The sequence below is a fragment of the Copidosoma floridanum genome, unplaced genomic scaffold (assembly GCF_036245765.1).
Source record: "Copidosoma floridanum isolate Cflo_tuat_1 unplaced genomic scaffold, Cflo_Japanese_pri ptg000021l, whole genome shotgun sequence".
Classification (NCBI taxonomy): Eukaryota; Metazoa; Arthropoda; class Insecta; order Hymenoptera; family Encyrtidae; genus Copidosoma; species Copidosoma floridanum.
In genome coordinates, this window is record NW_028321898.1 from 31,620,287 (window position 1) to 31,633,617 (window position 13,331).

At 39.8% G+C, this 13,331-nt stretch overlaps 1 protein-coding gene across 1 annotated transcript in view; it reads left to right on the forward strand.

The window, feature by feature from the left end:
* The window catches only part of Kdm3 (Lysine demethylase 3), a 111,747-nt gene that overhangs the window by 31,429 nt on the left and 66,987 nt on the right, over nucleotides 1–13,331 (forward strand). The window contains exon 7 of the mRNA XM_089594868.1: nucleotides 9,286–9,385. Within this exon, the coding sequence (XP_089450994.1) occupies nucleotides 9,286–9,385 (100 nt within the window). The remainder of the gene's footprint in view (nucleotides 1–9,285; nucleotides 9,386–13,331) is intronic.

A 13,331-nucleotide genomic window follows, 5' to 3' on the forward strand; every position in this document is an offset into this window, starting at 1 on the left:
TAGGTCAGAGAATGTTAAAGCCTTTGATTATGAATTGAAATGTAAAAGGAAGAAAAAAAATGGCTTAAATTGGCCTCTGGGTGATCCCTCGCATTGGTTTTACTTGTTTGGAAAAAGAAGGGGAAAAAAAGCAGCAAGTCGATCGAATAAAAATCGAGAACTAGTCCGAGGCCAAGCTATATATTATGTAGATACGTGTATATATACAAGTACAAAATAGCCGGTCGCGCGTTAAGGTTCTCGGACAAGGCCGACCAGGAAACGGGTGTTTCCCTTTAATGTGCCAATCAATACAAAGTTGCCGGCTCTTCCCCGACTCTCCCTCTCAGCACGCAGGCGCATCGTGCGCACGCATTTGTTATTTGCCTACGCGTGCTTGCGACAACCCCCTCTTACCCTCGGGAAATGACGGAATCCACTGAGATATCATCATCATGTATTGTGGCTTTTAAATCCAAAGGCTGTTTTTTATTTTGCTTTTATTTATTATTATTATTATTTTTTTTTTCAAGGGCACACGAACTTTTTACCTTTAAACGACTACTTGTCTAGACTTCTAACATTCAATCAATCGTTGTTTGAATTATTACTACATTTATGTTGCAGAAACATTTTTCAACAAGTGGTCATTTAAAGTATAAAAAAGAAAACGTGCTTGTACTCGTTCAAATTATACAGTTTAATGCTTGAAGAATACATAAATGTTGAAAAACCTGAAATCATGGCATTATAGCGCATCTTGACACTATTGCAAAGTCTCCCGGCACAATCGTGGGATTATTGTACCGATCTTCGTACTTGGTATAACTTGCAGAGTGGTGGCAGTGGTAGTAGTGGTAGTATCAGTGGTACAGCAGTCACAGGCTGCCGCCGCGTCGTGTTGGGGAAAAGTTTTTATACATACATAGAACATCTGCCGGGGAGTTTTGGGTAAGTTTGCCAAAGCGATTACCCAGTACAACTATCAGCTTACCGTAATGAAACTTTGTTACTCCCAATCCCATAGTTCCATTCTTTTTTTCTTTCTCACTTTGGCCCTAATTGTCTCTCTCAATTGTCCATGTCTAGCAAGTTGCACACCTCATGTACATTGCTTTGTTGCTAGGATCAGACTTATTATCGTTTCATCTTTTATTTGGTCGTTTTTTCAAATGGTATCCGCGCAAAAACGTTCTTCTATGCAGATCAACTGTATGTGTATCTCATCTTTTAAAATTTTACCGAGCGTTTTTCTATTTTCCTCGACGCTCTTGTAATTGACTCCTATATATCTCTTTTTGATTTCTGTAACGTACTATTTTTCTTTGCGCATCTCATCCGCAATGAAGAAAAAAGTGGCACGTGTACTATCGTTGAGAAAATTACACGAGTCGTTAAAAAAAAAAAAAAAAGAGCCCTTGAAAGCCAACTCTTGGAGTGTCGCATGCATTAAGGTGAGACGAAAAAGTGAAAGATATCGTAAACACGTCAGTGATGGCAAACACTCGAGATAGTAACCCAAGACTTTTACTCTTTCGAGATCAGTGAATGATAAAACGTAGGAGAGAAGAGAAGAGAGAGAAGAAAAAAAAATCCAGAAGTTGTGTGTACACGCGGAAAAACCGAAAGCTAAAAGAGAAGCCGAGCTCGAGAGGGGAGAGGGTTGGATGTCTGGGGACCCACACATTCAGCAGCAACAGTGTATACACATATATGGTCGCGGAATCACGAGTGCAGCTCCCCGGACCAACGTGGACCACCGCGCCGGGGGTGTGTCTAGGGAAGCACCAGCGCGCGCGCGCGCCCTCAACCGGTCGAGGAGAATCAATACAGCTAGCCCTGACGCAGCCGCCACTGGTACCCATACACATGCAGACTATGGCCCATCTCTTGCTCGCAGCTGCCGCTTTTTTGTATGCCTATACTCAAACATATTTTGTGTGTGTGTGTGCTCGTGTTTTCCATATGTATATACACATACGTGCTGGTGTACAAGCTACGCGGCGAGGCACGTCGTCGGGCTGCTCCAGCTTTCAATTTTAACTTGTTTATTGTAGGACGCGTGGCGTCGGTCGCTCCCCCCTTCAGCCTACTTCTATGGGAACACACTGTTCTGTTTTTTAGAAGGGAAGATCTCATTGGGGTGGAGTCTTTTGGAAAAGAAAAAAAAAAGGAGGGAAGAAGGGAAAGCTCCAGGGGTTAATGTCCTGCACGCTTCTTCGTAATGAGAAATCGTTTCCCCCTGGATGCTGAGAGCTTTTTTTATCTCTCTCTCTCTCTCTCTCTCTCTCTCTCTCTCTCTCTCTCTCTCTGTATTTCATGTTTTTGAAAGTTTTGGACTCATGGAATTTCCATCTTTTTTTTTCTTCCCTGGTGTTCTTGGAGGTGGAGGCGTTCGATTTACCGGGAACTCTTTTTAAGATCGCTAAGCAGTTACAGAGAACAACTTTTTATCAAGCGTAAGCTTTTCCATCAACATCCATAATCTGCTTTTTAATAATTTAAATGATATTAATATTATTCCGTTTCAAAGGAAAACTAAAACTTTTATTGAATGCACATGGTCCTAAAATACGAAATAGGTGGGAACCACCATCACATGGGATTCCAAATTTGTTTTGCACCAAAAAATGGGCGTTGTAAGTGTACCGTTACACTTTTTACTTTGGTAAAAATATGTGTCAGTGCCGTGGAACAGTCAAGTCTAAAGAGGCGAAGGTACAAAATGAATACAGAGGTATATTGGGGTAAAGAAGTAATGTACGCCTCACCTTTGTAAAGTAGACAAGAGAAGAGATTAGAATTCGCGATTTTTAAAAAATCAGAAATTGAATCTATTTTTTTTTTAACGATTACTTTATAAAAAAAAAAGAAAATTTTGAAGTAGGATCGAAATTTAATGGCAAAAATTCAAGAGTACCCACTCGAGACAAGGTCAAGATCATCAATGCAAGAGGAAAACCAGATTGAAACGATATTTTTCGAAAGCCCTCGATCCACGCTACAAACGTTGAAGACGAATCAAATTGTCACTAGGTGATTGCAAAAAAATTAATTTTCCAAAATATGATCAACGACGTATGTACTGCATAAATATCATACATCTTTATTTTTAATGCAAAATGTATAAAAATAATTCTTCATAAGTAACATTTTAATATTTTCGCAAATCCAGCCGCCTGCTTTTTTTATCTTTCACGTACGCATGATATTTACACCTGCAATTTGTGCAAATTCAGCTGATCATACGGTTATATTTTTATAAGAACGCGCGTGTACAAAAAACTGTTGCGTACGCGGGGATACAATCACTGCACGGAGATAAGACAACGACACCTCTTTTATTGCGAGTATTCTGTATCTCTGTAACGCGTGTGCTTACTTATAACGCAAACATCACAGAAAGTGATGAAAAAAAGAAAAAGCTACACGTGTACGTACATGTGTATATATGTAAACGCGCGTGTGTCGCTGCTGTGCACGAGCTCTGGATTTTCGAGGGGGGCAGACAAAAGGGGAGCAAAGCTTACATATATGGAATCGGTGGTGTTGGTGGTGTGTAACGAGTCTCGAAGAGAGAGAGAGATAGAGGTCATTCGCCCGATGTGTGCACGGGGGAGTGTAGGCCGGCCGGCGGTGCGTCAGCTTGGATGAGGTCGCGACGAAGACAGAGCTCTCCGTATACACAGAGAGTTTACCCGGAAATCGGGCCGCCTCCCACTGCTCGGGTCAGGTGTGAGCATGTGCGCGCGCGCATGCACGTGTATGTGTTGTACATAGAGGAAGAGGTGCATATTGATGTTTCGGGGTTGACGGCCGGCTCGACCCCCCCCCCTGCTCTCTCAACTTCATCTCTCCCTAGCGCTATTTCTTTAGATCTTTTTCCCCCTCCCGCCCCGGAGCTTCATTACGGCCATAATTAATTCCCCCCTTTTTTTCCGATTCCGATGGAACAACAATGGTACGGACGAAAGTGTTTTTTTTTTTTTTTATTTATGAGCTTTTCTTCCTCGTGTATTTAGATCTTCTACTTTATCGTGATTGTTTGCTTTTTTCTTTTTCTTTTTCTTCAAGATAACTTTTAATTTTGGAATGTAAACACATAAATGATTTTTAACACTTTTTTCCGCGACAACGAATGCATAATATGTCAAGGACATTGTAAAATTACGAAATGCCATCACACGTGGCGTGTCATTTGGGTCATCGCTCCAAATCACTTTCCTAAAATATACTTATTACAATTTTATGAATTTGAATTTTTTACAAACCACAGTTGAGTACAAATCAATCGTTTTAGGTGATGTGTGATCACACAATGTTGAATCGAGGGAGGTTTGACAATAAACCAAAAGTCATACAAGTGTCAATGGGCTCAAGAGAGTTCGAAATACACCATCACGCAAATTGGGAAAAATTCGCTAAGAAAATGATTCCAGAAGCTGTAGAATAGAATTTTCACGAAGCCTCTTATGGGATGCAATAAATTTTCAATGCTTTCTGTGACAAATTTTTAATACTTAAGTACGGATACTAACGCAAGGAAATCCTTACAATCGGAAATTTATTGGCACCTGAATAACTGTAGGTTCAAGTAAATGTAAACGAGTTTCTTTCCCATGCCAAAAACATGAAAATCAAACACGTGCAAAAGACTTTTTTAATAATCAAAGAAACATACATAACAGTGTTTTTTTTATATATTTTTTTACAAGAGGGATAGGAATGACGCCGAAACGAGGTGAAACTGGTTTTGAGTCACTCGAATATTAGTTTTTTTTTTGCTCACCAAACTTCTTATGCTTTCATAATGACGTTAATAAATAGTAAAAAATTTAACCACATAGTCGTTTGAAATTTTCCCAGTATCACGCGTAACTTTCGCCAGATTTATTTTTGTCTGGAATTGATCGATTATGGGTCCTCGTTATAAAAAGCGACGATGTAAACGTTCAAGCACCCAAAGCTTGCGTGTGAGATTATTTCCCGATTCACGGAAGTAGTAAAAAAGCGGGGTTCACAACATTGTTTGGGATTCCAGTATACCTACGTATGCTATCAAGTGTATAGGCTGCATATATACACACACTCGGAACAAGGCAGAGGCGCGTGAAACACTCAAAACAGTATATAAGAGCAGAGGGCGAGGAGGAGGAGGAGGAGGTTGATGCAGGGTTGCCGGGTGGGTTTGGTAAACGCCGCCGAAACGGCCGCAGTCAAGTATGTATAGCGGAGGCAGAGAACGGAGGAGCGGTGAACGAACGGGCAAACTCGACAGTAGACGGCAGCACTGCGCCTGGTGCGCACACCTCTTCTTCCTTCTTTGCCTGCGTGTATGGGTCGTCCCTGCAATAAAATTACAAGTCGACGGCGTCGTTTGCTCACCAGCCGGGGAGAGAGAGAGAGCCAGCAGCTACCACGGTCTAGCTGGTGGCCGACCAACCTGGCCCCTGCAAACTCCTTTCTTTATCTCTCTCTCTCTTGGACGACGTTGTGTCGCTGTGTTTTTGTGACAAGTAACGTTTAATGTGACTGTGCTGTCCTGGAGAAGCGCCGAAACGCCACCTGGCCGAGCGCGTCCCAGAGGTCGCGACGCCCTGCAACCTCCTACGTGAATCGTGGTGGTGCTCCCAACTTTGCAATAATAAATCCTTTTCCTTCTTTACCTCAGCTCCATCTGTTTGCGTCTTCCTGCTCTTTGTTCTTCGTGTTCCTCTACGACTTCCAAACAACAGATTGACACTGTTCGCCAAGTACCTTCAACAGTTGATCTGTTTGTCCCTTCCTCCCGTGTCCCTCTCTTTTCCTCGTTTGTGAATTATCAAGCGAACCAGTGCGTGACGCCCAGTTGTTCTGGATGTGTTCTCGTTTGAGCGGAGTGTCATGGTGTCGTCGTTGTTTTGGTAACACTAAACGCCCTGTGCATCGGAATTTCCGTGAGGATCGACAACGTTCCGGTGGCGTTATTGTCGGTAGTGATCGTAGTGCTGGTGCTATAAGTGCGTTGAAGCTGTGACACGTACCACATCGCAGAGAAAAAGAGGAGCAGTATCTCTAGTTTTCTTCTGCCAAATGCCTCTGGAGCGGAAATTCTTGCGCACCACAATCCATAGGTAAACAAAGTTGGAGTCAGCCGCAACATAATACGAATACGTAAATGTGTTGTAAAAGGAGAAAAAGAACAAATTAAATCATTTGAGCTAAGACTTTATGTCTAACGAACACAAAAATGCAAAATATAATGATAAGGAGGATAAAGAGATATTTTTATTTGTACCGATTACAATACAATCACATTGAACCAAAGCAACCCCAAATTGAAGATAGAACAAATGAATGAATTTAGGTAGCCGAGTAATAGAAATACGATAAAAATTTACATAGAACCCATGTGTCACTTTCAGAGTGGATATATAAGCAGCAGGGGTGTTGGTGATTAGAATTGCAATAATTGTTATTGTTTTTGTTGAGATTGTTACGCAAAAGCAGTAGTTAATGTAAATGCAAAGTAAAATTAATAGTATCAGTGGTAGTAGTATGGTCGAAAGACATAGTAGCTGAGCCCTGGGGACCCTGGGGATAATCGACGACTGTGTGACCTGCGCATCATTCACTTCCCGCAGCTACTGTTGCTGCTGTAGTGCTGCCGGCGCCGACGCCATTGATTTGCGACGAGTGAGGGGACGCTCCTCTATTTCTTTCTTTATCATATCTTTTTATCACAGATTTATTTCGGTCTGTCAAAACTTTTTTGTTTAGTCCAAGTAATTGATGTATGAAAGAAAACAATTTTCCAGAAGCAACTAAATCATTGTTATTATTTTAGCCTTTTATTGTAAATAGTTGCTAAAAGAAAAATAAAAAACAAGTAAACCGATAAGGCAACTTTAACGTTTTTTAAATAAGATTGTGTTATTAATTTTCGAAAATGCAAATTTTAATGGTATTGCATTTGTAGTACAACGTCTCCTGAAGGGCTCCACAAAATTTCAAATAATAATTACAAAGAAACCGGCTTGTGGAATTAATACTTAAAAACTCGCAGCTCCATGCAAAAAGAAACAAGCTACCTTTGAAATCAAGCTATAAACCTTCTCTTTTTCTCATGTTTACAGTTTTGTAATTGAATCAGATTTCATTTACGCACGACCGATACATGAAAGGGTCTTATATTCTTGTCAGAGACAAAAATGTAACCTCTCATAAGTTGCCTATTTTTTGTAAAAAAACAAATTTTGAACCTAATATAAGTAGGTCCCGCGGTTTATGTGTGGATGTATGTGTGAGCGTGATAAAGTTTTTCGACTAACTCAAGTCAAGTGTGCCACGAGGCTCCAATTAGAAAACAACTTCAAGTTGATAATTGACGCTGATAGTTTTACACTTACACATATTTCGCAAAGGGAAACAAAATTCCTAACATTATTACCAATATTTTAGTTAGTGCTATTGCTAGAAGCGAAACATGAGAATTTGACTGACTGTTGTTCGATTTGAAGGATGTTTGGAACTTTTAAACGATAGGAAGATGTTGGGGGATAATTTTGAAGTTAATAAACTACGACAGATTGGAAAATAAAATGGCGTGGGTATGTAAATACTACAACTGCGTTCTTCTATGTGTTGGCTTTGCTTGGACAAACCAGAGTGGTGTAGTCTTTTTCCTCAGAATTTTTTAATCCGGATTTCATGGCAACAATTTGCTGTGTAGTTGAACTTTTGCCTCCGCTGCTTCCACTGCCGAATCAGCTTGGTTTTTCGCTTGGCCTCAACCTTGACTTTGAGGCATTTGATGCACTGGACATTGAAAACGGACTTTAAGGTTGGAGTTCAGGTTTATTGCCATTATTTCGCATTCAGAATACTTTGAGTTTGAGGACTGGAACTTTAAACTGGATTTCAATCAGGTTTTCTTGTTTAGTGGAAGTCTTGAGCAAGTCTCAGATAAACACGACAAGATATCCATCTTGTTTTAGTTGATGCGTTATGTTGTGTTCTGGGCATTGGAGTTGTCTAGACGTTTACCAACGTCATGGACACCTTCGACTATTTCCATGCACGTAGACCTTAACACGTTTGACGATATTTCTTAGTCCCCTCCTCTTCTGCACTCGCGACTGCATGAAACGTAAAAACGTTGCTAGTAGTAGGTGTAGTATCTAGTGGTTGCACTTTGCAGGAAACGCGCTTCCCTTGGCTGTGTCGGAATACCTTGGCCCCGCGCCAAACGCTTCAACCTCCATTTGCAATAAAACACGCCCGTGTCTGCCTTTTGCTTGGATTCCTGCTACTGTGCGCTGTTGCTACGAATGCACATGTATTCGTCCGAATGCGTATTGCCCGGATAAGCAAAACTGTAGGTCTGAAAGAAGAATGGGAGTAGGTTGCTATACGAAGGTTCGCCAGTGTATCTGTACGCTCTCTCGTACGAGGAAACACCATGATCTCTTTTATGCGGAAGCCACAACCAGTAAATTGATTATTTAAATATTTAAAAAAATTAATTGGTATGAATTGCAATAATTACGTAGAAGGGAAAAATATTTCTTATGAATTAAGGAAGTTCAATGGTTACGTCCGGATAGAATAAAGGGAGGTTTAGATGAGAATTTATGTGTATTACGATGTTTTAAAGTTGCAAGTTTTACTTTATAACTTTTAGTAAAACGATTTCTGAAAGTAATTTTGTAAAAGCCATCGTGTCGCTTTGAAAGTCGAGTTGTGATCAGACGGTGCTAGCTTGCCTCCCATGGCATTTAGCATAGCAGCTTTATGTGATTGTAAACTTTTGTGTAACAATATAGCAATTTACTTTGTGATGCCCCGAAACACTCACAAATGATTCCATTATAGCCGAAAGTTCTCGAAAGTATATTACTGTTCCCTAAATTTTAATAGTTATTTGTCAAATCCATGGAGAGACTGATTTACGATCTATTTAATTTATACAGGCATCATCGAGTAATCCAATTTACGCAGACTTGGTAATGAACAGAAAAAAAGATAATTTTTAGACTAACAGAAAATTTATTTATTTCTATATAAATTTATTGAACCGCAATAAAGAAATCTCGATTTATAATTGACTTTAAAAAATGAATTTATTAACAATGAGCCAAGAGTATGAGTCGTTATAAAGATTCAAATCCATTCAAATGAATTAGTAAATTCGTCGCATCTCAAAATTTACTACTTGAGACGGCTTGACTTACTTACAGTAATAGTAATAATAATAGAATAATAATATTATTATATTTAAATAAATATAGATTAATACAAAATTTAATCGTTTACTCTCTCTTACAGCCACGAACTGGAAGGAGATCTCGAGGCCGTCCAGGTAGCGTGACTCAGCTGAAGGCGTCACTAAGATCGCACAGTCTTGTTTCGCCACCTATTGAAAAAGGTTTGTTCTTAAAATATGCTCGCTGATTTTTCGTTCTTAGTATCAAAATATTAACTTTTTGGTAATTTCTTGTTGTTATTGGTAAAAAACCCAATTTAAATTATCTTTAGTCATTTTTGCTATTTGGAGTTTTCATATGATTTTCTAGGAAAGGGTGTGAGATACAAAAAGTTATATTTATTTTAAATCCACAAAATTTATCCAAAACATTCTTGTGTAAAAGGTTAATGTGTAAATCTACAACAAAAGTATTTTTTTCGAAACCTAGTCGCAAAAAAGTTAAAAGTTTTTTCCATTACCAATATTTGTCTGTTGGTCTGGAAATTTTATGACATTCACACGTAGTTGATTCCACATTTAATAGAAAAAAAGTTTTATTTGCTGTGAATTTTTTAACCCCAGTTAAAATTCGAATTCTCATAAGATAAGCCTGCGTTCAAGTTTCGTGGCCTCAGTTATGCAATATTTTTTCGAAGACGATTAAGCCCCTCTCTCTCGCTTGATAATGGAAGAACAACCAGTATGTAAGATACATAACGTGTCGTCACATGGAAAAGAAAAGCATAAGCATTGAAAATAAAGTAGGATTTTAATTAAGAGACGCCAATCTCTCCTGAATACCCACTTTTTTCCATTTGCTTCCAATAGAACTTTTCATTCTCCTGATGAAAGGAAACGGAAGAAAAAGCAATTTCACGTGTCATAAGTCTGCGTCTGATATAAGCGTAGAAAAAAAATATGGGTAAAAGAAGACTTTACTTTCGAGCCACAAAAACTTGAGAGATAAGTGCGAAGCAAAGAGAAGTACAGTAACGCAGGGAAGAGAAAAGAGACGGTGGGGAAAGTATCTTTGAGAGATGCTCTAAGAAAACAAGAGAGACAGCAGAGAAAAGTTGTCTCACCAACAAACTTTGTGCATTAGTAATGAAAAGTTTGGCAAAGCAGACGATCCACTGTAGTTGTTCATATGTGGATATACTGAACACGTAAAACTTGACAGATATACAGAAAAATATAACGAGAATTTATTATGCGGAGGACGAAATTTGTAAAAAATTACCATCCGAACATAACGATTGCATCCAAGCCACCAAAAAGTGTTTATTTTCATGGATCTCCTGTATATCTGAACATGTCCAAAAAACATTTATGTGAATTAAATTTTAGTGAATTTACGAGCTCATGACTTAAATAGGTATGCAATACATCCCAAATATAAAGGTCGAGTATTCTTAAGACGTCACTTGCGATAATGTGTGTATAAAAAATATATCAAGTTGACCTTATGTCACTTCAACCTTTCGATAAATGGTTTATCTGGATAACATATCAAACCTAATAAATGGCCAGAACCACCATGTGAATCTTTGAATTCTATCTCCGTTATGGCAATGGTTGTTTTTCTCTCCACGAGTGTGGATTACAATATATCACACGTGACTACTTTTTGTATATATTATATTGCAAGTTTAATACACAGTAAATTACTCCTTCGGCTCCGTTTATATTATGTTACTTGGCAGTGGTTGACTGACATCTTTTATCATTTTCTTTCGTTTGTTGGGCATTGAGTTATCTTTTTTTGACTAGATAAATACTTGTACAACCAAGTCCTCAAAAATATTCGAGATAGGTCGGAATCTCCTTAGACTTTGCATACATCAGTAAACATGAAACAAGTAAGGCGTGACACGCCCTTTTTTAGCTCTATGAAGTCAATAACTTCAACGTATTTTTTGGTTGCATCAGAAAAAATATTCAATTTTTTATCAAACATTAAATTAAGTTTGTAGTTCAGTCGTACACTTTGATATGTTAACTGATTCTCGGTCTAGACAAAAACACGCCTCTGCTAGTCAAGTTCAGATTAGATTAGAAATTCCTGAAATCCCTTATCAGACATCGGCCATTCCCAACCTTATCTAATCTTTGCGTCTCTGAAATCATAAAGAAGGTACGCTATTGCCTTTATCGAAAATCAGTTTCAATGTGACGCGTATCAATAATTCTCGAGTAATTTTGATACGTGGTAGGAATCTCATATCAGGCAGTTAGATCGAGTTGGATCATCGAAAAAAGCAGCCCTCCTCTTTATCGTCAGATATACAAATATTATTAAAATGGCAAACCACCATAATGCCACATAATGAAATTATACTTCTTTGAACAACATATCGGAGGGCCAATGCTCGAAAGTCTTCTGTTAACGTTTACGAGCCATATCCACGTATGACCGGTCATGGAGAGAGGAGTACAAAGGTCCTGTCTTTGGAGCTGCTCAAGTCAAATGGACCATGATGAGGCGTGAATAACAGCGAGCCTATTTCTTGGTCTCTTTCAAGCGGAGCAAGCCTTACATTCCGGCCTTGGCTCGATCCGACTCGGGTACGTCTTCTTTAAGGCGGCGGCCGTGCTGTCGGTATACACACAGGACCGACACTATATGCTGACATCTTGCGCGCGCATCCCCCCATTTCCATCCCTCGATCCACTCTGCAAGTCTGCATTCGAAAGCGGTGCCTCCCCACGATGGGCCACTCGACAAAGGAGAGGAATAAAGTGAGACGACGAGAAAGGTACGATACAATGGAACAGTGCACCCATGCAAACGAAAAAAAACGGGCACGACCACGAAAATCGTGGAGCTCATCGGAAAAGCAGAGAGACGTTGATTTTGGGTCGACGAGGTCAACGATACTAATACAGAGGACGATTTTCTTTTTTTCTTTTATCAATAGTACAGTATAAAATAAAGATACGCCTTAAGGACGACGCGTGTAGGCTTTTTATCTTGGAACGTGTGCCACAGATGTGATTCACACGCGTAGGTCTTTCAAACGCGAACAGGTTTGGAAATAAACTCGTCTTCCTTCATTAACAGGCTCCTCGGCCGCGAAGTGGGAGAAAGCAGCTGTATAATCGCGCCATCGCGAGACTTCCACAACAGGTTTGTTCGATCGTGCGCATCGAACTGCCCGGATCTGATCTAGGTCGGCCCAATCTGGTCTGATCTCGCGGCGAAAACCGTACGGGTATACTCATCGTATGTAGTTTGGATAAGACACGAGTGAGCTTTTCCATCGGTGTGTTGTACATTGACGAAAGAACGAATTCTATATACCCATGTGCTTTCTCGCTCGTTTTCTTCCTTCGCCTTTTTGTACGCGGGTGTGCGGTGGGAGGTCGGCTTTGGAAGCAAGGGACGGCAGCTTTGCCGCCCGTAATCTCGGGACAATGTTTCTTTTTTTTTTTTTTTTTTTTTCCACGAAAGTCAGATGAATATCTGAAGAGACGAAAGAGGTGAAACGGGAAAGAGCGCGTGCAGTCGTGGTGAAATTCACGAGGTATACATGTACGGCTTGCCTTTCGCCCCAGAGTCTCTCTTTTTCTCTCCGAACGCCGAGGGCGCGAGAAATAAAACGAAAGGAGGAGGCCATAAAACGCGAAATATTACCTCCGATGCAGAGAATGGCTGTAAAATCGAAACCGGATCTCGGGGAGACCCAGTGTGCAATCATACACGCGCGCGCCCGCACACACACACACGTGTTGTGTAAGGAGTAGGGGAGGGAAGTAAAAACCAGTGCTTGTCCGGGCCCTCGTCCCTCTTTTATATCACCACCATCTTCGCTCATTTGCTCTTTTTCCCATTTTTTTTTTTTTTTTTTTTTTTTTTTTTTTTTTTTTTTTTTTAATTTTCTTCTCCCGGTTGCTTTTTATCTGTAGCTCGTTTTTTTTCTCTTCTGGCCTCCGAGATCCTACTTCTTTTTTTTATTTTTATTCCTCTTGCCTTGCCTTGAATGATAACCTACCCCCAACCCCCTTTCTTCATGAGGTCGCGCGTGTTTGCCTTGCATTTACACGTAATGTTTTATACTTCAATCAAACACAATACTTGAACGAGCTACTTTTTTAAAATTCAGTATACTTTCAATGTTCAATTTAG